The sequence below is a fragment of the Loxodonta africana genome, chromosome 4 (genome assembly GCF_030014295.1).
Source record: "Loxodonta africana isolate mLoxAfr1 chromosome 4, mLoxAfr1.hap2, whole genome shotgun sequence".
NCBI lineage: Eukaryota > Metazoa > Chordata > Mammalia > Proboscidea > Elephantidae > Loxodonta > Loxodonta africana.
In genome coordinates, this window is record NC_087345.1 from 119,419,530 (window position 1) to 119,447,446 (window position 27,917).

At 40.6% G+C, this 27,917-nt stretch overlaps 1 protein-coding gene across 32 annotated transcripts in view; it reads right to left on the reverse strand.

Annotated features, from left to right (window-relative positions):
* PLEKHA5 (pleckstrin homology domain containing A5) overlaps nt 1-27,202 on the reverse strand; it is a 258,711-nt gene extending 231,509 nt beyond the window's left edge. For 5 of the 32 annotated variants that reach the window (XM_064284514.1, XM_064284510.1, XM_064284517.1 and 2 more), the window contains exons 1-3: nt 27,035-27,177; nt 26,787-26,866; nt 24,448-24,505 (exon numbers count right to left, since the gene is read on the reverse strand). In XM_064284514.1, coding sequence (XP_064140584.1) covers nt 24,448-24,505; nt 26,787-26,866; nt 27,035-27,126 — 230 coding nt within the window. In that variant the 5' untranslated portion in view covers nt 27,127-27,177. The other 27 variants (XR_010321883.1, XR_010321884.1, XM_064284533.1 and 24 more) reach the window with 17 other exon arrangements.
* Nucleotides 27,203-27,917: the final 715 nt, after the last annotated feature.

Consider the following 27,917-nt stretch of genomic DNA (forward strand, 5'->3'; position numbering starts at 1 on the left):
ACATGAGACAAAGTCTCCCCACCCTTGCTTCTAAGGAGCATTCTGCCTGTACTTCTCCCAAGACAGATTTGTTCGTTCTTAGTATATTCAACATTCTTCACCAACACCATACTTCAGAGGCATCAATTTTTCTTTCGTCTTCCTTATGCATTGTCCAGCTTTCTCACACATGTGAGGCAACTGAAAATATTACGGCTTGGGTCAGGAGCACCTTAGTCCTCAAGGTGACATCTTTGCTTTTTAGCACTTTAAGAGGTCTTTTGCAGCAGATTTGTCCAATGTAATACCTCATTTGATTTCCTAACTGCTGCTACCGTGGGCACTGACTGTGGATCCAAGTAAAATGAAATCCTTGACAACTTCAATATTTTCTCTGTTTATCATTACTTGTTGGCCCACATGTAAGGATTTTTGTTTTATGTTAAGGTGTAATCCATACTCAAGACTTTGATCTTCATCAGTAAGTGCTTCAGGTCCTCTTCACTTACAGCAAGCTCAGCTGTTTCATCTGTGTATTGCAGGCTGTTAAGAAGTCTTTCTCCAATCTTAATGCTGGGTTCTTCTCCATAGGGTCCAACTTCCTGGCTTTTTTGGTCATCATATAGCCTGAGTAAATACAGTGAAAGGATACAACCCTGACACACACTTTTCCTGATTTTAAACTATGCAGTATTCCCCTTGTTCTTTTCAAAGGTCTACCTCTTGGTTCATGCACAGGTTCCACATGAGCCCTATTAAGTGTTCTGGAATTCCCAATTGTCGCACTGTTATCCATAATTTGTTAGGAATCACACAGTTGAATGCCTTTGTATAGTCAATAAGACACAGGTAAACATCATTCTGGTGTTCTCTGCTTTCAACCAACATCCGTCTGATATCAGCGCTGATATCCCTTGTTCCACGTTCTCTTCTGAACCCAGCTTGAATTTCCGGCAGTTCCATGCCAATGTATTGCTGCAACTGTTTTGAATTATCTTCAGCAAAATTTTACTTGCATGTGATATTAATGGTATTGTTTGATAATTTCTGCATTCTGTTGGATCACCTTTCTTTGGAATGGGCACAAATATGATCTCTTTCAGTTGGATGGCCAGGTAAGCTGTCTTCTAAATTTCTTGGCATAGACAAGTGAGCGTTTCTGGGATTGTAACTGTTTGCTGAAACACCTCAATTGGTATTCTGTCAATTCCTGGAGACTTGTTCTTCACCAATGCCTTCAGTGCAGCTTGGACTTCTTCAATACCATCGGTTCTTGATCATATGCTACCTCCTGAAATGGTTGAACGTTGACCAATTCTTTTTACTACAATGACTCTGTGTATTCCTTCCATCTTCTTTTGATGCTTCCTGTTTAATTTTTTGCCCACAGAATTCTTCAGTATTCCAACTTGAGGGCTGAATTTTTTCTTCAATTCTTTTAGCTGGAGAAATCCCGGGCATGTCTATTGCTTTTGGTTTTCTAACTCCAGGTCTCTGCACATTTTATTATAATACTTTGCCTTCTCGAGCTGCCCTTTGAGCTCTTCTCTTCAGATATTTTACTTCATTTCTTCTGTTCACTTTAGCTACTCTGTGTTCAAGAGCATGTTTCACAGTCTCTTCTGATATCCATTTTGGTCATTTCTTTCTTTCTTGTCTTTTTAATGACCTTTTGCTTTCTTCATGTATGATGTCCTTGATGTCATCCCACAGCTCATCTGGTCTTCGGTTATTAGTGTTCAACGCATCAAATCTATTCTTGAAATGGTCTCTAAATTCAAGTGGAATACACTCAAGGTTCTACTTCGGCTCCCATGGACTTGTTTCAATCTTCTTCAGCTTTATCTTGAACTTGAATACGAGCAACTGATGGTCTGTTCCACAGTCAGCCCCTAGCCTTCTTCTGACTGATGATATCGAACTTCTCCATTGTTCCTTTCCACAGATGTAGTCAATTTGAATCCTGTGTATTCCCTCTGGTGAGGTCCTCGTGTATATTCGCTATTTATGTTGTTGATAAAAGATATTTCAAACTAATAGGTCGTTGGTCTTGCAAAATTCCGTCATTTGATCTCCCCATTAAAAAAAAAAAAACTAAACCCGTTGCCATCGAATCAGTTCTGACTCATGGCAACCCTTTAGGACAGACCAGAACTACCCCATAGGGTTTCTAAGCAGCACCTGGTGGATTTGAACTGCCTACCTTTTGGTTAGCAGCCGTAGGTTCTTAACCATTACGCCACCAGGGTTTTGAGCTCCCAAATCATTTTTAACCCCAAGGCCACAGTTTCCAACTACCAATCTTTGTTTCCAACTTCTCCCATTCCAATCACCAGTAATTATCTTGATTGCGTATTTGATTAATTTAGACTGCAGAAGTTGGCCTTAGTGGTTGGTGTGTAAATCTGAATAATAGTCCTGTTAACTGGTCTTCCTTATAAGCGTATTAGCCTATTACTGACAGCACTGTATTTCAGGATAGATCTTGAAATATTCTTTTTGACAATGACTGCAATGCCACGTTCCTCTTCAATTTGTCATTCCTGGCACAGTAGACCATGTGATTTTCTGATTCAAAATGGCCAACACCAGTCCATTTCAGCTCACTAATGCTGAAATGGATATCGATTTTCAAGCATTCCATTTCATTTTTGACAAGTTCCAATTTTTGTTGATTCATATTTCGTACACTCAATGATCCCATTATTAACAGATGTTTGCAGCTGTTTCTTCTCATTTTGAGTTGTGCCACCTCAGCAAATGAAGGTCCCAAAAGCTTTACTCCATCCATGTCATTAAGGTTGACTCTCCTCTGAGGAGGCAGCTCTTTCCCAGTTGTATTATGAATGTCTTCCAACATGAGAGGCTCATATTCCAGCATTATATTAAACAATGTTCTGCTACTATCCATAGTTTTCACCGGCTAATTTTTTCACAAGTAGATCACCAATGCCTTCTCTGACTTTCCCAGGCAAAGTTAGATGGTTAGTTCTTCTTTGTTCCCATATAACATTGCACTTATCTATTAAAAAAAAGCTATTGCCGTCAAGTCGATTCCGATTCAGAGTGACCCTGCATGACAGAATACAACTGCCTCATAGGGTTTTCAAAGCTGTATAATCTTTATGAAGCAGACTGCCATATATTTCTCCTGGTGGGTTCTAACCACAGACCTGTTTATTCCCTGCCCCAAGGTCCTCCAACCACCTGAAGCATGCACTCCCTTATTCCCATTCAGGAAGGGCCTGTCATACCCATAGCCCAACACCTTTGAAATCATTAATTCAAGGATCACTACAACCTCCTAATCTTCCAGTATGCATGTTCACCTATTCTCACTACACGGGTTGTCTGGCCTTTGGAGAACCTCTACTTTTTCCCATTCTGTCAGATTTCTTCTTTCTCCACTTCTCTCCTTCCCAGCTTAAAGTTCACAGTCTAACATTTCAACAAATTTATCATATCCTAAACTCTCCTATTCATTTGCCTTTCATTGCATTCATCTGGAAAAACTGTGTAGATCCAAGTACTCATTTTCTTTGAGCTCCCACTGTACTCGAGTCTCTCTCTAGATTTAACACACAGTTAAGGAGTCTCTGCAATGTGCCAGAGGCATGGCATTTAAAATGCTCTGTATTTTAACAAGTCGTTGACTTGTTCATCACAAAATGTTTATCACAATTGTTCAACAAATATTTACTGAGCGCTTCTTAAGAGGACAGCACTCTTCTAAGCACTAAGATTAGAGTTTAGATTAGAGAAGGTCCTTGCTCTTGTGGAGCTTACATCCCAGTGGGGGAGACAAACAAAAAAAGTAAACAAGAATTTGAGCCAGTGATAAGTGCTATGAGGAAAATAAAACAGGATAACATGACAGCAAGTGTCTAGTCAGAGGGTTTTGGGTTTTGGGCAGTGCAGGGGGAGTTGTCTACTTGAAAGCCTTCTTGTCCACCTTTATTTCCTCAGTAATCAATAAATACAGTTCCTATGCCTATCAGCCAATGCCAGCTTTGTGAAAAGATTGTACTAGGGCTTATAAACATACAGAAACCTAGAGTATCTCCTCCACCACCACCAATAAGAGCACTAAGGCACACTTAGGGTCCTAAACCGACATAGCCCAATGAGACTACCAATAACTAACTAAACGCATCATTAAGACACTGAAACAAACAAAAAGCAACAACAAAAACCCACCCTATTCTACAGGAGCTCAGTAACTGTTTTAATAATGAAAAAGAGAATCTCACACATCTACATTTGAAACATTACATGGTAAGGAGTGACCACGATCAAGTGGAATCCCATGTTCAAGATGGGGAGCAACCATGAACATCAGCTGGACTCAGTAATTTTTTTGACACAAGTGCTATGTGGATTACAAAAATGCCCCAAAACTCCACCCCTTCCTAAAGTCATTTCTTTGCAATCTGAGTTTACAACTCCTCCCATCAAAAGGGGAAGTTTATTTCTCCACCCCTTTAACATGGACTAAGGTCCCTGGGTGGTGCAAACTGTTTGCACTAGACTAATAAACCTAAAAAAGGCTGGAGGTTTGAATCCAACCAGCGGTACTGTAGAAGAAAAACCTGGAGATCTGCCTCTTTGTGAAGCGCGCAGACAAGCAAACCCTGTGGAACAGTTCTATTCTGTTGTACATGAAGTACCATAAGTCATAATCGACTCATCGGCAACGTTTTGCGTGTGTGTGTATGTGTGTATGTGAATCTGGACTTGGCCGTGTGACTATCTTTGGCCAATAGAAAGCAGCAGAAGTAACACTATACAAGTTCTGAACCTAGGCCTCAAGAGGCATTAAACACTTTTTCCTCACTGGCTTGAATCCCTGCCTTCACCACGAGAGCAAGCCTGGGCTAGTGTACTGGAGGATGAGATCATGTGAAAGGAGCTGAGTCATTCCTCCTCCCAGATAAGGCCATTCTAGACCAGTCAAAATCAGCAAAGCCTCCTGAACCTGACACACAGCTGATCTCAGACATGAGTAAGCCCCAAAGCTTGTGAGCAACAATACAGTCATTATTTTAAGCCACTGACTTTCTGGAGGTTTTGTTATACAGCAATACCTAACTGACACAGCAAGACTAATTATTCAGGTTTTTTATTCAATTCTGATACTCTATTACTTTTTACCATTAGTGCTTTTGAAGAACTGATGCCACTACTGAGAAGTAGTTTAATTTCAGGGTCCTCTTCTGCACTAAGGCTGTAAGAGCAAACCAGACAGTGACTGCTGCATACAAAAAGGACTTAGAACCCCATCAAAGAATTTTACTTCTCTTACCAAGAATGCTGCTCATTTCCAGTTCAGAGCTTCTTCTAAAGTCTGCTGAGGAATGGCAGCTGGACTGAAAATCATTCATACAAGGATAACTGAGAGCTGATCTGATATTGTAAAAATCTGTATTATTAGGTAAATGTTTGTGGAACAAGGAGCCCTGGGGGCACAGTGGTTAAGCGCTTGGCAGCTAACCAAAAGGTCGGCAGTTTGAACCCACCAGTTACTCCACAGGAGAAAGATGTGGCAGTTTGCTTTCGTAAAGATTCAAGGCCATGGAAACTCTATAGGGCAGTTCTACTCTGTCCTACAGGGTCACTATGAGTTGGAATCTACTCGATGGCAATAGGTTTGGGTTTTGGTTTGTGGTTTGGCCTTTTGTATCTGGTTTCTGAGAACAGCCCAAGCAATTAAGGTGCTACACAGGTCCCACACCTGGCAACCAAACTTCATGAAGGGAAGAGGGGAGCATGATGCAATTATGGATATTCATTGACTGGATCATCATAACTAGGCATTTAAGGCCCCAGTCATGAATATTCATAGATGCCTCAATGATTAAGGGACTCTGGGCTTTAATCTTCCTCTTTGGGGCCTCCTGGATTGATGAGAACATCCATGAACAAAGGAGAGGGGCACGGGAGAGGTGGCATGTCCCTAGGGACAACGCAAGCCCCATGCTGGGAACAGACATTGTTTGATGTGTTTCTTCACTTATACCCCTTCTGGTTATAATAAATGGGTAACTGTAAGTATATGTAATAGTCTCCGTGAATTTCGTGAGCAAATACAGAGAATTAATGAACCCATGGGAAAATGGGATTCTGAATTGCTCAGAGTGGCTAATGTAGAAGGCTGAGCAGGCAGTCATAAGGACAGAGTCCTAACTTGTGAGGAACCAGCTTCAGGTGGCTAATGGAGAGAAAAAGGCTGCATGGGCAGTCGATGAAGGACAGAGTCCTTCTCACTTATGATCTAGCCCCAGGGGGCCTAGTGGAAGAGAAAGGGGCTGGCTGATCTGAAGTGCAGGGAGCTATACAGACTTCTGAGCCTATGGCTCCTCCCTGATGACCTGGCCCAGGGTGGCCAGGAAAGCTGTGACCTAACTCTGGGTAGTTAGGGTGAGAGAGGAATTGCCAAGAAAGTGGCTTGCCATGCAGTTAGTGATAAAAGGTAGGGTCTCCCCTTTAGTGTAAGTGCAGTTAGTGACATTGGTGTCACAATGTTCAAAAAGGACCTGAGATTCCTCTGTGAAAAAGAAAGTAAGTAGTTGACTTCCTTGTCCTTTATCATTCTTTTCTGAAATAGAGAAATTCTCGATGTGAACTATTTCTGAGACACACATCTATTTTTCCACATTCGCAAAGGAATTTCACTTCTTTTTTGCACACTGTCTTATACCTCCTCCAAGAGCTGAAGTATCTATGTTTTTGAAAGTAGATATAAGCATGCATGCTACCTCCCCCTCCCACTCATGTGAGTAAGCATAAAAGGCTTACTGACTTGAACTGGACGAGGTCTGTCTTGCCTTTTATTACGTGGAGTTGTTCTGAGACTCAAGGGAGAGGGAAAGAGAGAACAGGGTTCAGGAAGAATGTGACCCCATGGGGCCCCTCACCTACAGTTCTCAGACCCAACCTACTCAAGCCACTAGTGGTTATGGGCTCAGCCTGTGCCAACCAGCAGTGCACAAGAGCTCCTGTTTTCCAGAACATTTGCCAAGCCTGGGTATTAATATATGTAAAATATTTCAAGCTTACATATTTGCATGGTTGTGATCTCAATTTTTTTATTCCTTTTTATTAATAATGAGAGGTTCAGCTCTTTTACTTCTCCTCCCCGCACCTACCCTCTTTTGCAGATAATTTATTTTACGTTTAAACGCATTTGTTTAAAAAAAAATTAGAAAATACCGTGTTTCAAACACCTACATTCAAAATTGCCTTTTCAGTCACTCCTGCATACAGCTATACACTGCTGTCAGCATTCTCTCCTTGTAATTCAGCTTCACCTGCCTACATGAGAGTCCCTAATGTTACAACACCTTAAGTTATCCATTAAACTGGGGAATATATTCAAGCTAGGTCCTGTCTTATCTGCAGCTCTGGACAATGGCTACTTTTTAATGGAAGTTTCCTTTAGTGCCACTGTCTGGGCATTTCACAAACTTGATTTCTAATTCCTGTATCATAGAATTAAATAGAAAGTAGCATTTCAAAAAACAAATATTAAATGTACACCACACATCATCAACAAATACTAATTGACTATTATGTATGACGTTTCCTACCTTACCAGTGTTTAAGATCTATACAAGATGAAAAGACTTTAAATTATGACATTAGTAGGCCATGCATTTTGTTTTTCAGCATAATGACACTGAATATAGCCAATGTCATGACCTAGCAAAATATATACCTTTATTTCATATCTATACTACACACTTCACAGCTTTTCAAAGCTTGTTGAAATAAATTTACTCACACCGTAAGCCTATAAATGTGCAAGACAAAAATTATTCTCTCCATTTTATGCATAAGGATTAAGCAATTTTCTAAATACGGCTAATAAAGGAAACAGATATTATAGCTACTAGATACTGTCAGAGATTATAGATAATATGACTAACAAAAGCATAGAGGTAATAGAAGTAATAGATCCAAGACATTTATTAAATAAATGGAAAAACCAAGGAATAGCACATACAGGGCAAACCCATTTCTGTTAAAACAAATATATGTATGTATATGCATGTAATGCAAAGAAAAGGGAATATAAGGATGCATAGCAAACTGCTGATACTTATAATCTGTTAGGGAGCAGAGTATGGAGTGGAAGAGAAAAGCATAAAAGAAGACTCCACACTACTGTATAAGGAAGAAGAATTAACACTTCCCTAGAAAAGTCTCCCTGAGAATCCAGAGGGTTGTAGTGGCTACTCTCACTCAAATATTGCCATTGATAATAACCACAGTGGTGTTAATCCAAAGGTCAAATTAACAGTTCATTCAAGCATCTAATCCTCTCCCACCACACACACAAATACATACATATGTGAGTTATATATATACATATATATGTATGTATACACACACACACATCCCTGCCACTGCTGCATTGAACTGCCAGCAACAAATACATTGATGCTCCTCTATGAAGTCTGCCAAAGCTTTTTCACTTGGCTACTACGACAGAAATGGGAAATGGCAGTCCTGGTGAAAAATATGGGAATTATGGTAATCTGCCAAACTAATTTAGAAAAAACTGCCAATTACTGGTATCTTACACTATTATAGAACAATTTTAATTGTCGATATGAAACCGAGATGAATGAAAGTTTAAAACTCAATTCAGTCAAGTAGTCATATTTTTAAAATATTGTGGTTTATATGCAAGCTCATGAATTAATTTTAGTTTTCAGGTTTGTGGCTTTCTGACATAAATCCACAGATATTACATTATGGATGGTAAATGTACTCATCTACTCACCTAAGCCCGTGCAGGTATCACTAGCTACGCAGAATATGCTTTCCCACTGGCCCAGAAGTTGGTCTCCAAATTTTTCTGCACACAGTGCTCCAAACAGCTATTACTAAGCAATAAGAGTTACAGTGACAGTTGAAATTTATTTACCATCTGTGGTAGGCAATTACATCTACTGCCTGCGGTGAACTATACCCATTGCTGTCGCATCGATTTCGACTCACAGCGGCCCTACAGGACAGGATACAACTGCCCTCTAGGGTTTCCAGGGCTGTAAATCTTTACAGAAGCAGACTGCCACATCTTTCTCCCACAGAATGGTTGGTGAGCTCGAATCGCTGAACTTTCCGTTAGCACTGAACGCTTTATCCACTGTGTCACCAGGGCCCCTTCACAATGAATCATACCTCCTGGTATTTAAAATCTGTGTAGTCCTCTCTCATTTTCACTTTGATCTTGGCCATGTGACTTTTTTTTAGCCAACATGACATGAGCAGGCATAATACAAGCAGAAGTTTTATAAGCACATGCACTTTGGGGCTTGTCATCTTGCAATGTTCTTTATTGGAAGTCAGCTGTCACACTACAAACAAGTTCAAGCTAGCCTCCTAATTGATGAGAGGCCACAACTAGCGAGACAATAGAGGATAAGATGCCATCTTGGGCATTCCAGCCCCAAGGAAGCTCTCAGCGAGTGCAGCTGCATGAGTGACCTTGGTTGTACCACACTGAACAGAAGAACTGTACAGCTGAGCCCAGTCAATCCTCAGAAATGTGACAAATTATACGTCACTGTTGATTCAAGCCACCAATTTTTGTGGTGCTTTGCTATGTACGAGATAACTGAAATACTATCCCTGTTCCACTTAGATTCTGCATCAGTTGCCTTTAACTGTATTCATCCAATTAAGAGTACTCATTGCAGGTATAGAGAAATAGGATACTCTAATATGCTGCAAGTGAGAACTGGGGTTGGTATAATTTTCTAGAGGGCAATATGACAAAACATCAAGTGATAGACCTTAAAAAAGTTCATATCCTTTCCCAATAATTCCAATCCTAGGAACAAGACATCAATACAAGAGTGTTCATATAAGATTTTTTTCATAGCAAAAAGTTGGAAACTATGTAGTCATCTAAAAATAGAGGATTGATTAGACTATTACGTATTCATAAGGCAGAACATCATACAGTTATGAAAAATCTTTTAAATAAATACACAATGACACAGGAAGGACGCACAATACAACTTTAATGAAAACAGGATTCAACACAGTAAGATTAGCAATAAGACCCTAATCTTTGAAAACACATATACACAGAATTTTGTATTTCCAATATGCCAAAATGTTAAGTAGCAACTCTCTCTGAATAATGGGACTGTGGGTGATTTTTATTTTCTCCTTTATTTTCCAAATGTTCTATAATAAAAATAGAACTACTTCTAAAATCAGAAAAAAAAAAATTATAAAACAGGTAGGAAAACAGCAAACACACTAAACATATATTCTTTTTATTTGATTTGGATTCATTCTCTGCTATTCCTTTACTAACTTAAAAATGCACTATTGGAATTACTAGAATGCATCTATATTCTGTGATTTTCAAAACAAACGTCCAAAATAAATGTAGTATAACAGGTCAATCTTGAACAAAGAAAAAATTTTACACTAAGTTACTTTCCCTACATTATTGCTTTGTATTGTGAAAACTGGCCAAAGAGTTCCTTATTTCTTCCCAGGACTTTGCCATACGGTTGTACTTTACCGGGTTTAAAATTTTAGGCTTAACAGTTTTATAATAAATATTTAATAAAATGGGTAATATATATACCTTCAACTTCAGCAAAAGCTGCTGGAAGTAAATCAATATGAAGACCAAAACTACTTTTTCATCACAGAGGCAAATCCTTTTTTCAGACCGTACCTACCTAAGGAAATGCTGTTGTCGTCAGGGCCACTGGTCGACTCTGACTCCGAGCAGCCCCATGTGAAAGAACTGCCCCACAGCGTTGCCTAGGCTGTAGTCTTCATAAGAGCAGATTGCCAGGTCTTTCTCCTGTGGAGCCACTGAGTGGGTTCGAACCGCCAACCTTTTAGATAGAAGCCGAGCATTTAGCCGTTGCACCACCAGGGCTCCTTATTCAAGGAGATCTGGGTATCAAGAATCCAAGTTATTTGGAGGGGATAGAAAACACACACATACGCACCCCCTGTAAAGTATTACAGCAAGTAGCCTTTGGGAAGATGGCTCAAGCACTGATACTGTTTGGGCAGCATTCTCTGCAGTGGTCACTAACTTCAGAAGGGCCCAGGGAATCCTCGGACTACCACAGCAGGGTGGGATTCTCTTACAGTGAAGTTCTACTGCCATCTGGGCTAAACGGAATGAAGTTGGTTTCCTCAGTTTCCCTTGCTCACAACAGCCAGTCTAGGATTGGTTTCTACTGTTTCTTCCTCAGATCACTAACTGAGCTCAACACTTGCTCTTCATTCTCCCAGGTCCAGGTGTGAACCATCTCCTACCTACCCTACATACCTTCAACTACCCGCTCTGCGATATAAAGCAAAAAGCTTCCCTAACATCACTGGTACCATCACTTTTTTTTCTCAGTTTACAGATACCCAATTTACTGTATGCCAAATTTTTTTTTTTTTTTTTTTTGACCTTTAGGCACTTTGCACTCTATTGTAAGGGAACAGCGGTAGACCGCTGATGTTTTAGTCTTTCTGGCACTCTGACTTCCTGCGGTGAACTGCGTCTTCCTCTCTAATCACGTTGTTTCTGGAGGGCTTGTCAATAATAGCATCTTGGCTCCAGCCACAAGGTGAGGCAGTGACTACAGACTAGCTGGACAGTGTCTGCTCCTGCAACGGACATGTGATCCAAGCTGGTCAAAGTCCTTGTCAAAGAGTTTTTTGGAACTAGACAAGGTACCTTACCTTTTGGGTTAAAAAGGCTGCAGGTAACCATTTTTCTGGTGTATATAGTGGAGAGAAGCCTTCTATATTAAAAGAGGGCAGGCAAGGAAAAGTACTAAAGAATTCCTGTGCATCACTGTGAAATTAATGTGAAAAACAAAGCCCCCCTTTTGCTTACACTGATTGGCTTTGGGCCACTGACACTTGCAACAATAAGAATCCTGACTAAGATGACAGAAAAGAAGCAGAAAAGAGCTCTGGAATGTTTAGATTTGGATAAAGGAACTTGCTTTTCTTACAATGGAGTCCCTGGGTAGTGCACATGGTTAGCCTGCTCAGCTGTTTAAAGAAAGTTCGGAGGTTCGAGTCCACCCAGAGGCCTAGCAATTCACTTCCAAAAGATCAGCCATTGAAAACTCTATGGAGCACATTTCTACTCTGACACATAGGGGCTCACCATGAGTCAGAATCAACTCCACAGCAACTGGTATGGTCTTTGGTTTTTTCTTACGATCTATTCTAAATCCTGATTTAAAATGTCCAATGAATACCTATCATGTTTGAAGCACTGGGCTCATTATGAGACTGTCCCTGTCCTTAGAGAGCTAAGAGCCCAGAAGCATCTAAGTAGTCAATGATGCATCATCTGCATCTCATGAGGGCCGTTTCTACTTCTCTCAGGTTTGTAACAGATCCGCCAATTTCAGTATTCTAAGATCTGGTCTACACTCACCTCATCCATACTATTCATAATAGTAGACTTCAGTAATATCTACTTATTCTCCTGAAATCACAATACCTTTGGTTCAGCTCAAGTTTGAACTGTGAAAGTTTCTAAATGGAAATGGGATGGTCATGGCAAGGTCTTGATGTCAGGAGAGGCTGATGAGTTGTCTGCCAAGAGGCTTCACAGGGCCTTACATTATCTTGGCCTTATCACGGGATCAGGCCGTACAATCAGTCTCTGAGCACATCCTGTCTCTCTTTGAGTGGAATCATGACAACCAAACTCAACAAACAGGTGATTTACTAATTTATACTGATAGGCAAATGTCACATACAGAATATTTAAATTTAAATTTCACGAACAGTCAAATTATAAGGTTTTGAAATAGCATGGAATTTTTACTGTCATCCAGCAAAATTCACTCAATCAACAAATAACTACTGAGTATCTAGTATGAGAAATACTCAGGCTGAGGAAAAAAACACACAGCACCAAGCAAGACAGCTTTTCATGAAGCTTCCCTACCAACTAGAGCGTGGGGTAATAGGTATTAAACAAATGTGTCTTTGATTCTAACATGTATTTTTTAAATATATTGATGTTTCTGAAATAAGGATCAAGAGGTTTATTTAATATGGTCATGTCTCTCTTTTTTCTCTGCTGACAAGCTGTTATTAAATTAAATCAATGGTGTAACTTATAATCACCAGCAGCTTAGAAAGAAATAAGGTAATTATACAATTAAATATTTAATCATAATCCTGTTAAGTGCTAAGGAGAAATATAAGGAGAGAGTCTAGTCTGATGGTGAACAGAACCTAGTCTGGTGGCGGCGGGCAGGAGGGTGGGGCTCCATTGGCTCCCTACAATCTGGTCTTGAAACAGCAGCTAGAGTGACCCTTTCAGGGAGTGAAGTTAGATCATGTCCTCTGCTCATCTCTGCAATGCCGCTCCATTTCTCCCTGACTAACAGCCAACGTCCTTACATCCTCCAGTCTAGCCCTGCTACTTCTCTGATTTCACCACCTTTTTCTCCCACACTTACTCTTATTCCTCAAACACCCCACCTGCACTTCCACAGAACCTTAGTGCTGGCTGTTGCTTTGGTCTGGCATGCTCATCTCCAGGTAGCCACACTGCCAAAGCCCTCACAGCCTTCAAGTCTTTGCTCAAGTCAATGACACCTATCCTAGCCACCTATTAAAAACTGCAAATCACTTCTTTCATGGTCCTCCACTCCTGCTCCATTTTTTTTTTTTCTCATAGCACTTATATCTTCTTATGTACTACAAAATTTACTTATTATGTTTAGTTTTTTGACATTCTCTCCCTCACTCCTCAGAAGGAGAGGGTTTTTGGGTCTTTTTTGTTTACTGATGTATCCTAGGCATTGAGGCATATGAGTTCAAAATATACTGAATAAAATTGAAAGGAAGAATGAATGTGTGAATAAATTATTGGAAGACCCTGCTGCTGAGACTGAAATAATAATCAAAGTCAGGTGGCTGAGCTTCTCTCTCTATCAGATGGTGCTTTATGGACACTGCCAGCTTCTGCTGCAGTCTTTCTCCTTTTCCTATATTTCCATCCACACCAACCCCAACTCCTGAATCTTTCTTTAGATATGTCAACATCACTCCGGTTTTGGTCCAGTCTCAAGGCCAGAATGGTATTTATTCACCTTCCAGGTGACTTTGCAATTCTCTATTCTGATCCACTCTGTGGAGGTTTCTGAGCTTAACTTTCAGAGGCAGGCTTATTTCTCTTACCTAATGTTTGTGAGAAAGACTCTTCCTAGGCTTCACAACATATGTAGTCAAAAAAGATGTATACTGAGCCCTAACACATGGCATAAACAGTATACAAAACATTATAAAGAATGTAGAAGAAAAACTAGATAACTGGGAGCTCCTAAAAATCAAACACCTATGCTCATCCAAAGACTTCACCAAAAGAGTAAAAAGACTACCTACAGGCTGGGAAAAAGTTTTTAGCTACGACATTTCCGATCAGCACCTGATCTCTAAAATCTACATGATACTGCAAAAACTCAACTGCAAAAAGGCAAATAACCCAATTAAAAAATGGGCAAAAGATATGAACAGACACTTCACTAAAGAAGACATTCAGGTAGCTAACAGATATATGAGGAAATGTTCACAATCATTAACCATTAGAGAAATGCAGATCACAACTACCATGAGATTTCATCTCACTCCAACAAGGCTGGCATTAATCCAAAAAGCACAATAAATGTTAGAGAGGCTGTGGAGAGACTGGAACACTTATACACTGCTGGTGGGAATGTAAAATGGTACAACCACTTTGGAAATCGATTTGGCGCTTCCTTAAAAAGCTAGAAATAGAACTACCGTACGATCCAGCAATACCACTCCTTGGAATATATCCTAGAGAAATAAGAGCCTTTACACGAACAGATATACGCACACCCATGTTCATTGCAGCACTGTTTACGATAGCAAAAAGATGGAAGCAACCAAGGTGTCCATCAACAGATCAAGGGATAAATAAATTATGGTATATTCACACAATGGAATAGTACGCATCAATAAAGAACAGTGAGGAATCTGGGAAACACTTCATAACATGGAGGAACCTGGAAGGCATTATGCTGAGTCAAATGAGTCAGTTGCAAATGGACAAATATTGTATGAGACCACTATTATAAGAACTTGAGAAATAGTTTAAACTGAGAAAAAAACATTCTTTCGTGGTTACGAGAGGGGGGAGGGAGGCGGGGTGGGAGAGGGGCATTCACTAATTAGATAGTAGATAAGAACTGCTTTAGGTGAAGGGAAAGACAGCACACAATACAGGGGAGGTCAGCACAGTTGGACTAAAGCAAAAGCAAGTAAGTTTCCTGAATAAACTGGATGCTTCGCAGGCCAACGTAGCAGGGGCAGGGGTCTGGGGACCATGGTTTCAGGGGACATCTAAGTCAATCTGCCTAATAAAATCTATTAAGAAAACATTCTGCATCCCATTTTGAAGTGTGCAATCTGGGGTCTTAAATGCTAGCAAGCAGCCATCTAAAATGGATCAATCGGTCTCAACCCACCTGGATCAAAGGAAAAGGAAGAACACCAAGGATGCAAGGCGATTATGAGCCCAAGAGACAGAAAGGGCCACATGAACCAGAGACTACATCATCCTGGGACCAGAAGAACAAGATGGTGCCCGGCTACAACCAATGACTGCCCTGACAAGGAACACAACAGAGAACCCCTGAGGGAGCAGGAGACCAGTGGGATGCACACCCCAAATTCTTATAAGACCAGACTTAATGGTCTGACTGAGACTAGAAGGACCCCAGTGGTCATGGCCCCCAGACCTTCTGTTGGCCCCGGATAGGAACCATTCCCAAAGCCAACTCTTCAGACATGGATTGGACTGGACAATGGATTAGAGAGGGATGCTGGTGAGGAGTGAGCTTCTTGGATCAGGTGGACACTTGAGACTGTGTTGGCATCTCCTGCCTGGAGGGTAGATGAGAGGGGGGAGGGGCTTAAAAGCTGGAGAAATGGACACGAAAAGAGAGAGTGGAGGGAGAGAATGGGCTGTCTCACTAGGGAGAAAGCAATTGTGAATGTGTAGCAAGGTGTATATGGGTTTTTGTGTGAGAGACTGACTTGATTTGTAAACTTCCACTTAAAGCACAATAAAAATTATTTAAAAAAAAAAGAGATGTACACTGCATAGCATTCATCACAGTATGTAATTATTTGTGCGATTATTTTATTATCGTCTCTCCAACTAATTCAACTACAAACCCCTTAAGAGCAGGGCCCACATCTGTTTCGTTCATAAAATCTAAAATGCTTGGCAAACAGTAAATGGCAAGTATTTGTTGAATGAATATGAAATTCCCAGTCTGCACCTACATACAGGTAAATGGTCTTTAGGTACTGAGATAAAATTTTTCTTTAAGAGGAGAAAATAAGAAGGGTTGAGTCTGCTTACTGATGTGGAGGAGTAGAAGATAAAGGTGGGCGTCCTTTGTTAAAGTCAGATTTTTGCAATCTAAAACGCCAGGTCCTCTCAAGCAGCTCAAAAACCAAACCATCATCAGCACCTCCACCTAGGGCTCCCACCACCTACTCCCCATTCAGTCAAGGATACCCTCCTTCTTGTGGCTACTCAGATACAAAAGCTTTGAGTAGCTTTTGACCTCTTTTTCTCTGTCAGCCTCCTAGCTCAACAAGACTCCTAAGGCCTGTCAACTCCTCTTTAATACCTTTGATTAATGTCGTCCTTCCTTTCATTTCTGCTGCCACCAGCTAACTCAGTTCAAGCAACTAACTCCCAGATTATGGCAGCAGACTAAGGATTGGTCTCCCTCATTCATGCTGCCTATGTTAAAATCCCCCTAAACACCTTTACTTTAGTTATTAATGCTATACCAACAAACATTTGCAATGGCTTGGCTAAAAAATAAAAGCCTCAGTCTGAAATCTGAAGCCTAGGCACAATATGGCTCCAAACAGCACTCCTAGTTTTACCTCCCATTATCCCAACCAAAACCCATTGCCTCTTCGAGTTGATTCTGACTCATAGTGACCCTACAGAACAGAGTGGAACTGCTCCACAGAGTTTCACAGAGCGCCTGGTGGATTCGAACTGCTGACCTTTTGGTTAGCAGCTGTAGCACTTAACTGCTACGCCACCAGGGTTTCCACCGTTACCCCAGTATTCTCTAAATTAACATCACTTACCAGCAGGTAGTTATCACCACACACATTATACATGTTCCCACACCCATGGATTTATCCTACCAGTCATTCATATCCACTCGTCCAAATCCCATCCATCCCCCCAGGCCCAGCCCAACTCCTACCTCTTCCAGAAAGGCACAGCCTAATTTTAATTTGCCACTTCTGATGTAAATAACTAGCATCACTTTTCATACCATTAACCCCAACTTATACAAACACATATACATATAACTTTTCACCATCAGCCTCAGCTTATGCAGATCTGTTATATAAAAGTGAAAAGGTCACAGGAGAAAAGTATTTGTTAGCATATGCTAGAAAACCCTTTTACTTTCAGTAGGCTTTGACTTCCACAGGTCAGAAGAAGGTAGCAAGGGGTGTTTACAATAGGCCAGTCTTCAGAGCTTTTTTGTCTTTCTACTCTTCCTTTCCTTCCCACCCCCTCCCACCACCCCACCCGGCTTCCTAAACATACAACAATTCTCAGAATAAGAAACAAACAAAGGGGTCCATCCAGATTAGGGGAAAAAAAATCATTTGAGAAATCCAGAGAAGAATCTCCAAATATAACCACTTGTTATATTCCTTTTGTTCTATCCTGATTAATTCCTTAAAAGAGCCATCATCATCATCATTAAAAAAAAAACAAAAACCCTTGCTGTCAAGTTGATTCTGACTTACAGTGGCCCTACAGGACAGAATAGAACTGCCCCGTAAGGTTTCCAGGGCTGTAACCTTTATGTAAGCAGACTGTCACATCTTTCTCCTGCAGGGCAGCTAGTGGGTTCAAACCACCTACCTTTTTAGTTAGCAGCTGAGCACTTAACCACTGTACCATCAGGGCTCCTGGTCATCATCATAGACGTCATTTATTTAGAGGCTGACTAGACGCCAGACATTAAGCTATACAGTGGAAATTGCAAGCAGAGTACACCAGTTCTGAGTAGTGGTCTCAGGGCTAAAGAGAAGGGCAGTGGGATTTCACAACAAAATCCACTGTGGTTGGACATCCTGGATACATATATAGTTCTGGCACCCCAACCTTAAAACTCTAAACGCACTAAAACACTGATTTATAGTAAATCTCATGGATTGAACTGTGTCCCCCAAAAATGAGTCAACTTGGTTAGGCCATGATCCCCAGTATTGTGTGGTTGTCCTCTATTTTGTGATTTTCCTACGTGTTATAAATCATAATCTATGCCTGTGGTTAAAGAGGATTAGGGTGGGATGTAATACCCTTGCTCAGGTCGCATCTCTGATCCAATGTAAAGGGAGTTTCCCTGGGGTGTGGCCTGCATCACCTTTTATCTTACAAGAGATATAAGGAAAGGGAAGCAAGTAGAGAATGGGGGACCTCATACCACCAAGAAAACACTACCAGGAACAGAGCATGTCCTTTGGACCTGGGGTCCCTATGCCTGAGAAGCAACTCGACCTGGGGACGAATGATGACAAGAACCTTCCTCGAGAGCCGACAGAGAGAGAAGGCTTTCCCCTGGAGCTGATGCCCTTAGTTTGGACTTGTAGCCTGCTGGACTGTGAGAGAATAAATCTCTCTTTGTTAAAGCGATCCACTTGTGGCATTTCTGTTATAGCAGTACTAGGTGATTAAGACAGTAAACCTTCATAATGTCACAGCAAGGTGTAATTTTCCTTTATGAAGATTCCATTTTTAAATTACATGTTTGTCCCATTTTCTGTTCAATGTCTGTTTCTCTACCAGGTTATAGGCTCCAGGAGAGCAGGGCCCCTGTTGTGTGGTCTCCATTGAATCCCCAAGCACTGAGTACACTACCTGGCATATACCAGGCACTCCTGAGTAGATGTAAAAGAATGGCTGAGTTCCAAGACCCTATTAATATAAGACTAGAAAACAGATTTTGGGGAGTTAAACAATCTTTTGTATATGGTTTGGCCTATCAGCCTAATCACTGTACTTGTTTCTATGAAATAATACATCTCTAGTCCCAAGCAACCAACTTATGAAAGGACACATACTGTAAGGCTGCTTATACTGCCTTGTATCTTTAGGTATAGAAAGAGGAAGACCAAGAAAAAGAAAAAAGATAATGGGAAAGAGCTGTTACGAGAATCAAATGAGTTTAATACACCAAAGTGTCCCCTAGCACTTAGTAAGTCCACATTCCCAACACCATGTCCCCCTTGCAACACACTGTATGCTTTTTTCTATATTATAAACTCTTTGAGGTTCAGACCACAGTTCATAGTTGTGTTGGACCTAACGAATTAGCATAAAGTGCTTTTTATATAGTACAGTCCGAAACGCTTCTGTCATTAATGTTAAAAAACACAGCATCCACAAATTGCTCTGAAGCATGATATTGCTCCAGTAATCAAAATCTGATTATATTATAGCATTAAAGCACCAAACAATTTTAACTATCGAATACATAGTAATTTATTTTAACATTCTTATGGCAGTTGTGTTAGGTTCCCCATCTTCGCTCGTATTTCAAATTGTGATAATCTCCAAAGAAACAGATATTTTTTTCTCACTTGCAGCCTTAAACAGCTGTTCCATACTAGAACTCCCCTAGTTGTAGGACAGTTTGAAATTCTCAGCACACATTAGATCCAGCTATCACAGATATGAAATGAAACCTCATTAGCTAAAATCAAACACTCTTCAATTTGCATATCTCAGAAAAAGTTCAATTTTCAGAACTTAAAATTTTAAGAAAAAGCAATATGAAAAGATAGCCTCACAAAATTTACATACTATTTTATTATCCTTCAAAAATATTTCTGATCCCCAATCCTGCCACACTAGACAATAAATGACCTTTAAATAATCAGAACAAAGTTTCTCACTATTCAGGCAACACTGTTTTAAGATTTACTCGGCACTTTGATTTTTACCATCCTAAAGCTTTTTTTTTTTTTAAAGCTTTGAGGCACAAAGGGATTGTCAGTGACACATCCGTTGTAAGCTGCCATGACCTGTCATTACAGAGTCATTAAGGGCATTTTCAAGGAGTAAGCAGAAAGCTTTTTAAGTTTCAAATATAGATGATTATCTTCTATACTTGATAGGTTACATTACTTGATTTCTAGCAAGAATATGGACTATGTAAAGCTATACTTCCTAAGTTATAAAAATTAACTAATAAATTTTCAGTATTCTTCACAAAGATAAATAGCATGAATTAATTTTTTAAAATATAGGAACTAAATAATCAAACTCAAACTCTGTGTGTATGTATGGATACACACACAGGTAATAAAATAATTTACAGGCTGGCTAGCTTAAAGTACACAGAAAAACTACTTTTCTCAGAAAAAAATTAAAGTATTAAATATTTACCTTTTATATAAGGCATTAATTTTCAGATATAGTTTTTGGGGCCAAGCTGATGTAAAGTAAAATACTGTCTATATATTATATATTCTGTTACCTAACTAAACTTTTATTAAAGAACTTATTTCAAAAAAGTATATCAAATAAACTGATTGTCCAACTCAAGTCTTCTGTACAACTCACTCTGATCAGGTTCTTTTGTTGACAGTAGCACTATATCTGCTTCCATGTAGTTCTGCAGGGAGGAAGATTATGTATACAAATGCTCCACAAGGAAATGTAAGCAGAAAAAGCAGCAAATAGAAAGAAAGAAAGCAAATCCAACTATGGCACTACATACGTCTACACTTATCTGGGAGATGATATGGCTGTCCATACAAAGCTTAAAAGGAGAGAATAAAATAGCTATGCGGGATACCAAAGCTAAGCAGCTTTCCATATTTCCCATGTCCTCTCTTCTTAGCATTGTGAGTTTATTATTTTGTAGAATACTGTAGATTCTCAGAACAGTATAAGACTCAGAGAAATTTAGAAATGGAATGAAATTTACTAGTTGCCTTTTTCAGCCAGCCTAATTTAAACATGTGAAGACTAAGCTCCAAAGTCAAGATCACAGCCCAGCTCTCCTCTTTCCCTCATACTACCCACAAAGATGCAACTGTCAATACCAAAATATTACCCAAAGTCAAATTCTTCTGGTAATGTGCCATTTTAAACAACAACCAGCATTTGTTCAAGAGAGAAATAATTCGAGAGTTAAATGTACTTCACTTGAGAACAAAGAAGCAGAAGCAACTCAAGTTCTTTGGGTCTCCCTTCTTGCTATGGGGGCCTCGTGGGAACACAGGATGAGGAACAGCAGGAGGGCCAACGGGTGGTGGTTTTTATTGCCCTTTCCATCTTGCCTCTTCCCATGTGAACAAAATCCACCCTGCTCACTAGATTACCTCCCTTTCTTATAACTTTATCAATAACCTTTCTTCATCTAAGAAAGAATAATGACGAAACGTATTCACCAACCGTAATCATTTCCCTACCTCAGACTCCTATCTTTCCTTCTACTCCGAATATTCTAAAGATAGTTCACGTTCCTGCTGTTTTTCATCTTGCTGTCTTTGCAGACTGTTAAGTTTCAATGGCATGTCACTGTTGTTTTATTATGTGGTATGACAATGGAAATAATAATTCTGACTACTTCCCATGATTAAAATGAGATTCAGACGTGGTAATATATGTGAAAGCACTTTGTAAATAGTAAAGTTCAAGATAAAAGTAGTGTCCATATCATATTAGAATGATAAAGCATCACTTACTTCTCATAAGAATACAAGTAAAAACTTTCTAGGAAATTATAGTCCACATAGGGATTTAGCTAATCTTGAAAAAAATTAGTTTTCTGACACAATCCAGAAAGGAAAAGCAGTACACCTAACATTCAGGAAATCATATAGTTGTCAATGGTTAGTTTACTTAAAAGAAGTCTACATTTCTATAATACGCTCAATTTTATAACAAATTACTTTCATAATATAAACCACTGATTACAACTGTTTCGATGTGATTACTGGCTATAGATTAATAGATATAACAAAAACCCACAAGTTTAAAAATGATGGCTATGTTTTCAGAATTAAAGTAAATTTATTACATTTTTCTTAATATTGTCCTGATTTTCCTGAGAAACTTACTTAGGCATGGCACTCAAATAAAATTTTGATTTGCTTAAGTTGACATAAAGGAAAATTTAATCAAAATAGCTAGTAAAACAAACAAAATTTCAGCCTAATAGCTCAGTTCGAAATTAAAACATATTCAGCTCACACAGAATAGCATTTCATACTGTCATACAAACATTCATATAAGAATGTACACACTGACAGAAATTAAAACAATATTGAGAATTCTAGTGTCACTTCTATTCTTATAAGATCAATTAGGTTTAATGTACACTAGCTGAAATTAAATTGGAAAAAATTAAATAAATTAAATTGAAAAACACTGTCTTGTCTTTCTTCAGAAATATAAATACTACATCCAAAAAAAAAAAAAACACCCTTTCTCATGGCAATACAAACTCAGTTTAATTCCGAATGAAAATAACCACTAGAAAAATAATTGGGGACTCTAAACTTTTACTCATGTCTTTATTTTTTTAGACCATGTAGTAATACAATCTTCAAATAAAAGACTTAACCAAAAAATATCCAGAAAAGGACCACACCATGAAACTACTGTTCCTGTAACTCATTTCTGCTTTCTCTATATCTCAAAGCAAGCATTCTTTTTTTTTTTATTAACTTTTATTGAGCTTCAAGTGAACGTTTACAAATCAAGTCAGTCTGTCGCATATAAGTTTATATACATCTTACTCCGTACTCCCACTTGCTCTCCCCCTGATGAGTCAGCCCTTCCAGTCTCTCCTTTCGTGACAATTTTGCCAGCTTCCAACTCTCTCTATCCTCCCATCCCCCCTCCAGACAGGAGATGCCAACACAGTCTCAAGTGTCCACCTGATATAATTAGCTCAGTCTTCATCAGCATCCCTCTCCTACCCACTGTCCAGTCCCTTTCATGTCTGATGAGTTGTCTTCAGGGATGGTTCCTGTCCTGTGCCAACAGAAGGTTTGGGGACCATGACCACCGGGATTCCTCTAGTCTCAGTCAGACCATTAAGTATGGTCTTTTTAAAAGCAAGCATTCTTAACATCTATAAATACTCCCTGACATTTTATATGAATATCCTTCTAAATTTTTTAAATATACAGGTATTATAACTTAGTAGAAGTATGGGAAGAACTTTAAAAAGTCCTTAGTAAAAATAACTTACTACGCCTGATGAAATAAAGGTATCTTGACCTGAGTATCTGTTATTATTAATAAACTAACTCTCAATTAAATCCTGTGTTTAAACACTCTCTTTCAAGCCTTTGTTCCTTAAAAATTAAATAAAATTTTTTTTTTTTTTAAACAACAGCAACAACAAAAACAAGCTCTTAAATAAACCCAGGTTCCCAACCTAAAACAAAAATAAAGCCATATTTATTTTCCCTTGGGGGGTATAATTTTCTTTCCTTCATGATGTTGACCTCAAGCATTGTGTTTGTCTCTAAGTACTACCAAATTAACTTTGAATAGAAATTAGTTCAATACTTTATAGAATTATTTTTAAGGTGGACTGGTCATATTTTCTCTGCAAACTCTGTTGAAAGCCTTTTATTCAAACACAAACATACCAGTAAAACACTCTAACTTAGATAATACTTAAATCGAGGCAAAATTACAAACAATGCTCCAATAGATATTTTTGAAATATTCAGTATTTCTCTTTGTTTTTATTTTCCACCCTGTCACTGTTCATTTGTCTATACCTAGCTTTACCTCACTTTTGCTACTTATAAACAGCTCTGGTCAAAATATACCGGAAAAGAAGCCACTTAAACAACAAAAAAAGATTGTAACATAACTCAAAGATCATTTTTGTTTGATTTCTATGAACACACATAATCAAGGATCAAAAACTTTAAGTACCATGCAGGTAAAGACAAATGACTATAAAGCTCTATCTCCCAGGACCATATACAAAAGCCCCTTAAATCATCTTATTTCTAAATTAATGAGTGTTCAGACAAATAACATCAGAAAACTAAGCGTGTCGTTTTTTCTCTCAAAATTCCAACAGTATATAACATAAAGAATAAAGTCTACATCACATGAAAACCCAAACAAAACCTGTTGTCATCAATTCCGACTCATAGCGACCCTATAGGATAGAACAGGATTACCCCACTGGGTTTCCAAGGAGCGCCTGGTGGATGTGAACTGCAGACCTTCTGGTTAGCAGTCATAGCTCTTAACCACTACGCCACCACGGTTTCCACATCACATGAGAAACCTTAAAAAATCACATCCACACATACAACTATTCAGCTGAAGATGAATCACAACATCCAAATTACCAGGAGGGAAAAAATCATTGAAAAACTCACTTTATATAGTATCTTGCACCTTCAAAAGTATATGCTTCTTCCCAGCCAGTAGGCAAATCTAAAAAACATATACGTTGTAATTAGAATTATTTCAATGTTAAGACACCAAAATAAATGTTTCAACCCATCTTAATGATTAGTTTTCAGGATTAGCTATTTTCATTTATTAAGTAGATCTCTGAAGAAAAAAAAGGGATGGACTGGTAATAAAATTGGTAGTAGATATAGCATCATTTTGGGGAAAATGGCACTTCAATTTTAAAGCCAACAGAAAAGTATCAACAATATTAGAAATTATCTGACATGATTATAATCTTTAATGATCAGGATGGAGGGAAACCATGCTCTGGCATTCCAAAATAGCAAAGGGAAGCCTTCTAATCCTAGGTAAAACACCCATAAACAATTGGCAAAAAACCAAAACCTGTGCATCAAAGGCAACGCCTACCCTTTTCTTAGGCATCTATTTAAGAGGTATTTCTCAGATGCATAAATGAATCCATCTAGGAAGTGTCACAGATGAGAAGAACAGCCTCCTAAATACTCAATTAGGAGAAAAGAAATCTGACACTGCATATTTACGCTTGTGTGTTTCTACATGCTTGACTTCAAAAGATGTGAAGTTTCAAGTAATAAACCTGGGAATGATTCAGGTGATTTTGTGCCACATATAACCTATAAATGATAACTGGCTTGAATTTAATCATAACACCTCTCTGACATAAAAAGCCATTACTGTATGTACAATACCAGAGTCAAAGTAAACCAATGCAGAAAAAAAAATTAATGTGAAATCATTTAAGAGAATAAAATTTTTCAGTGTAAATGTTATCAAATCTGTGGGGGTAGTTACGAAACACATTTATATTACACATAACAAAACAAGCATAAAAAACCAATTCTGTAGGGTGATGTGGCTAAGTAATTTAAATGTCATATTGTCTTTTATGAAATAAATTTATTACTACCCAAAAGGGAAAAAAGGCCATCAAAGTTGAAGGACGTATGCAAAACATTGAAAAGGTATATTAAACTCCAGGACTGCACCGGGGAGTTAAAAAATATGATGGTGTATTAGAAATGTCTTCAAAATATAACCGCATCATGCTTGCTCCAGGAGCCTTCCCCTTCCTCCTCCACCTTTCTGTAAGTTTGGAGACATCAGTCACTTCACTGAACTCCAGCATTATTAGAAAAGGTAGGCTTGTTCAATATCCAGGCAACTTTCAGAGAGTCACAGAATCTCTGAGTTACACAGCAAGTACTCTGGAGGGCAGCTCTAAGGACTGCTGAAACCGGTCTCACCTTCAACCCAAGCTGTTCTCAAGCTTTTCCAAATGCCAGAACTAGAGGCAGGCCAGTAAGAGAACACATGTTACATTTCAAACACAAACAAGTTTCACGAATGTAAACAAAGAACGACAAAAGAAAGCCAGACCAGCACTGAAGCTAGCATCAACCCTTCTCATGTTCAACTCACATTTAGCATCCAAACAAGCTACCAAAGACACCAGAGGGATCGGTTTCCCCACCAATCCCCTCCAATTAGAGCACAAATGGCCCCCACACAGGGCACCCCCTTGCACGCCCACCGCCTCCTGGCGGTCTGGGCAACCTCTGTGCTGCTGCCGGAGACTTGGAATCTGGATCGCCAGCAACTACAGCTGCAAACGACGCCTCCGACTATTGCTGCTCCTCCCGTGGCAGGAGGGAAAGCGCTAAGCGTTCCCAGAGCTAATCTCTGTTACAGGGAAGACTGCAGCACCCCCAAACTCCTCTCCTCTTCTATCACCACCTCCCCACAAGTCCCACCTAGGAGGGGGAGGAAGCTGCACCGCAAGAAGCAGCTCTCCGAAGAGGAGGGATAGGATGTGGATTTATTATCCTGGCCGACAAGTGGCAGGGTCCCGGGCAGCAGAGAGGGGAGAGGATTTCCCAAAGGTTGATCCAGGATGAAATGGTTGTTGGGGGCGGCGGGGAGATGCAGGAGCGGCTGCGGGTAATTCCAGGTTTCCAGGGAGAGGGGAGCTGACCACGTTGGGGCTGGGGGGTGACCAGACTGGGATCAGGAAAAGAGGGCGCAGAAAGAGGGCGCCGTCTCCAAGCGGGGATGAACAGCGGAGGAGAAAGAAGCGTCCAGAGACTCGACAGAACTACCGTCAGCGGAGCCGCCGCGGCCCCTGTACCTGCAGCCGCCTCCGCCCGGCCTCCGCCCCACCTCGCCGCCTCCCCGGGACGGCGGCTCGGGGCAGGTTGTTGGGAGCCCGGGCAGCCCGTGCTCTGCCGCCTCCTCCAGGCGGAGCCCAACTCCGCTCGGGCCCGGCCGGGCTCAGCGTTACCTGTGCTCTGCCGCCGGTGTCCGGTGACTACGGCCTCGCCGGTGACCGGGTGCAGCCAGGTAGTGCTCTTCGCCTCCTCACTGCAGGGGCGAGAGAAGGGGCAAAGACCGAGCGTGAGCAGGGGCTTGGGAGTACGCCGAGGGGGCTGCAGGGGCACAGACGGGCGGCTCTCTCCCCCGCTCGTCAGCCTCCCTCCCTCGCTCCCTCTCGCACCCTCCGGACCCTCCACGCCGCCCCCGGCTCTTTACTTGATGAAGAAGACTCGGCCGCCCCTGGTGATCCCGTAAGTCCAGGATCGGGGCAGCGAGCAGATCCACTCCAGGTTCAGATCCGCCGCCATGTCTGATCCCCAGCCGCCGCCGCCGCCGCCGCCTTCTCCTGCTGCCGCCGCGGCTGCCGAGGGAGGAGGGAGCGAGCGAGCGAGCGAAGGGAGCGCGGAGCGAGCGCGGCCGGAGCGCGCCTGCCCGGCCCGGCGCGCCCCCGCGAGCGCCCTATCCCCTCGGGCGGCGCCTGCCCGGCCGCCCGGGCTGAGTCCGGCCCGCGTCGCCGCCTCTCCGCATCCTCCCCGGCCGCCCCGCCGGCCGCCCCGCCGCGCACTCGGGGGATGGGCGAGCCGGCGCCGCGCCCCACAGCCAGACCCCTCCCTCGAGCCCCTCCCGCGCTCCCGCCCCCTCGCCCTTCCAAAGGTTCCGGGATCGATAAAAAGCGCGTCCTGCCCCCAGGACTTCGCCCCAAGGCTTCCCAGCCTAGAGAGTGATTGAAAGGAAACGTAATCCCCGCGCCCCTGATTCCGTTCTCTTTAAAACAACAAAAACACATTATCCGAGCTTTGTTTTATAACAGCTATTCCATGTCCAAGAGCTTTTTCAAAATATATATGTAGCTTTAAAATAGAAAGCAGTTTTTATTAAAGCACACCGTAGGCTTTCCTGTTTGTGTTTTGTGTGCCAATATCAAAGGTTTGAGTAGTTACCGTGGGCTCATGAAATATGAGTAGACTCAGACTTGACAAAACAATTTTTTCTCCTCCTAGGCCCCTTAAATCATGTAGTGTTCTATAAAATAAAAACTCGCCTTTTTCTCTTACATCCTTTAAAGATTCACTTATCAACATGGATTTTTACTTTAACC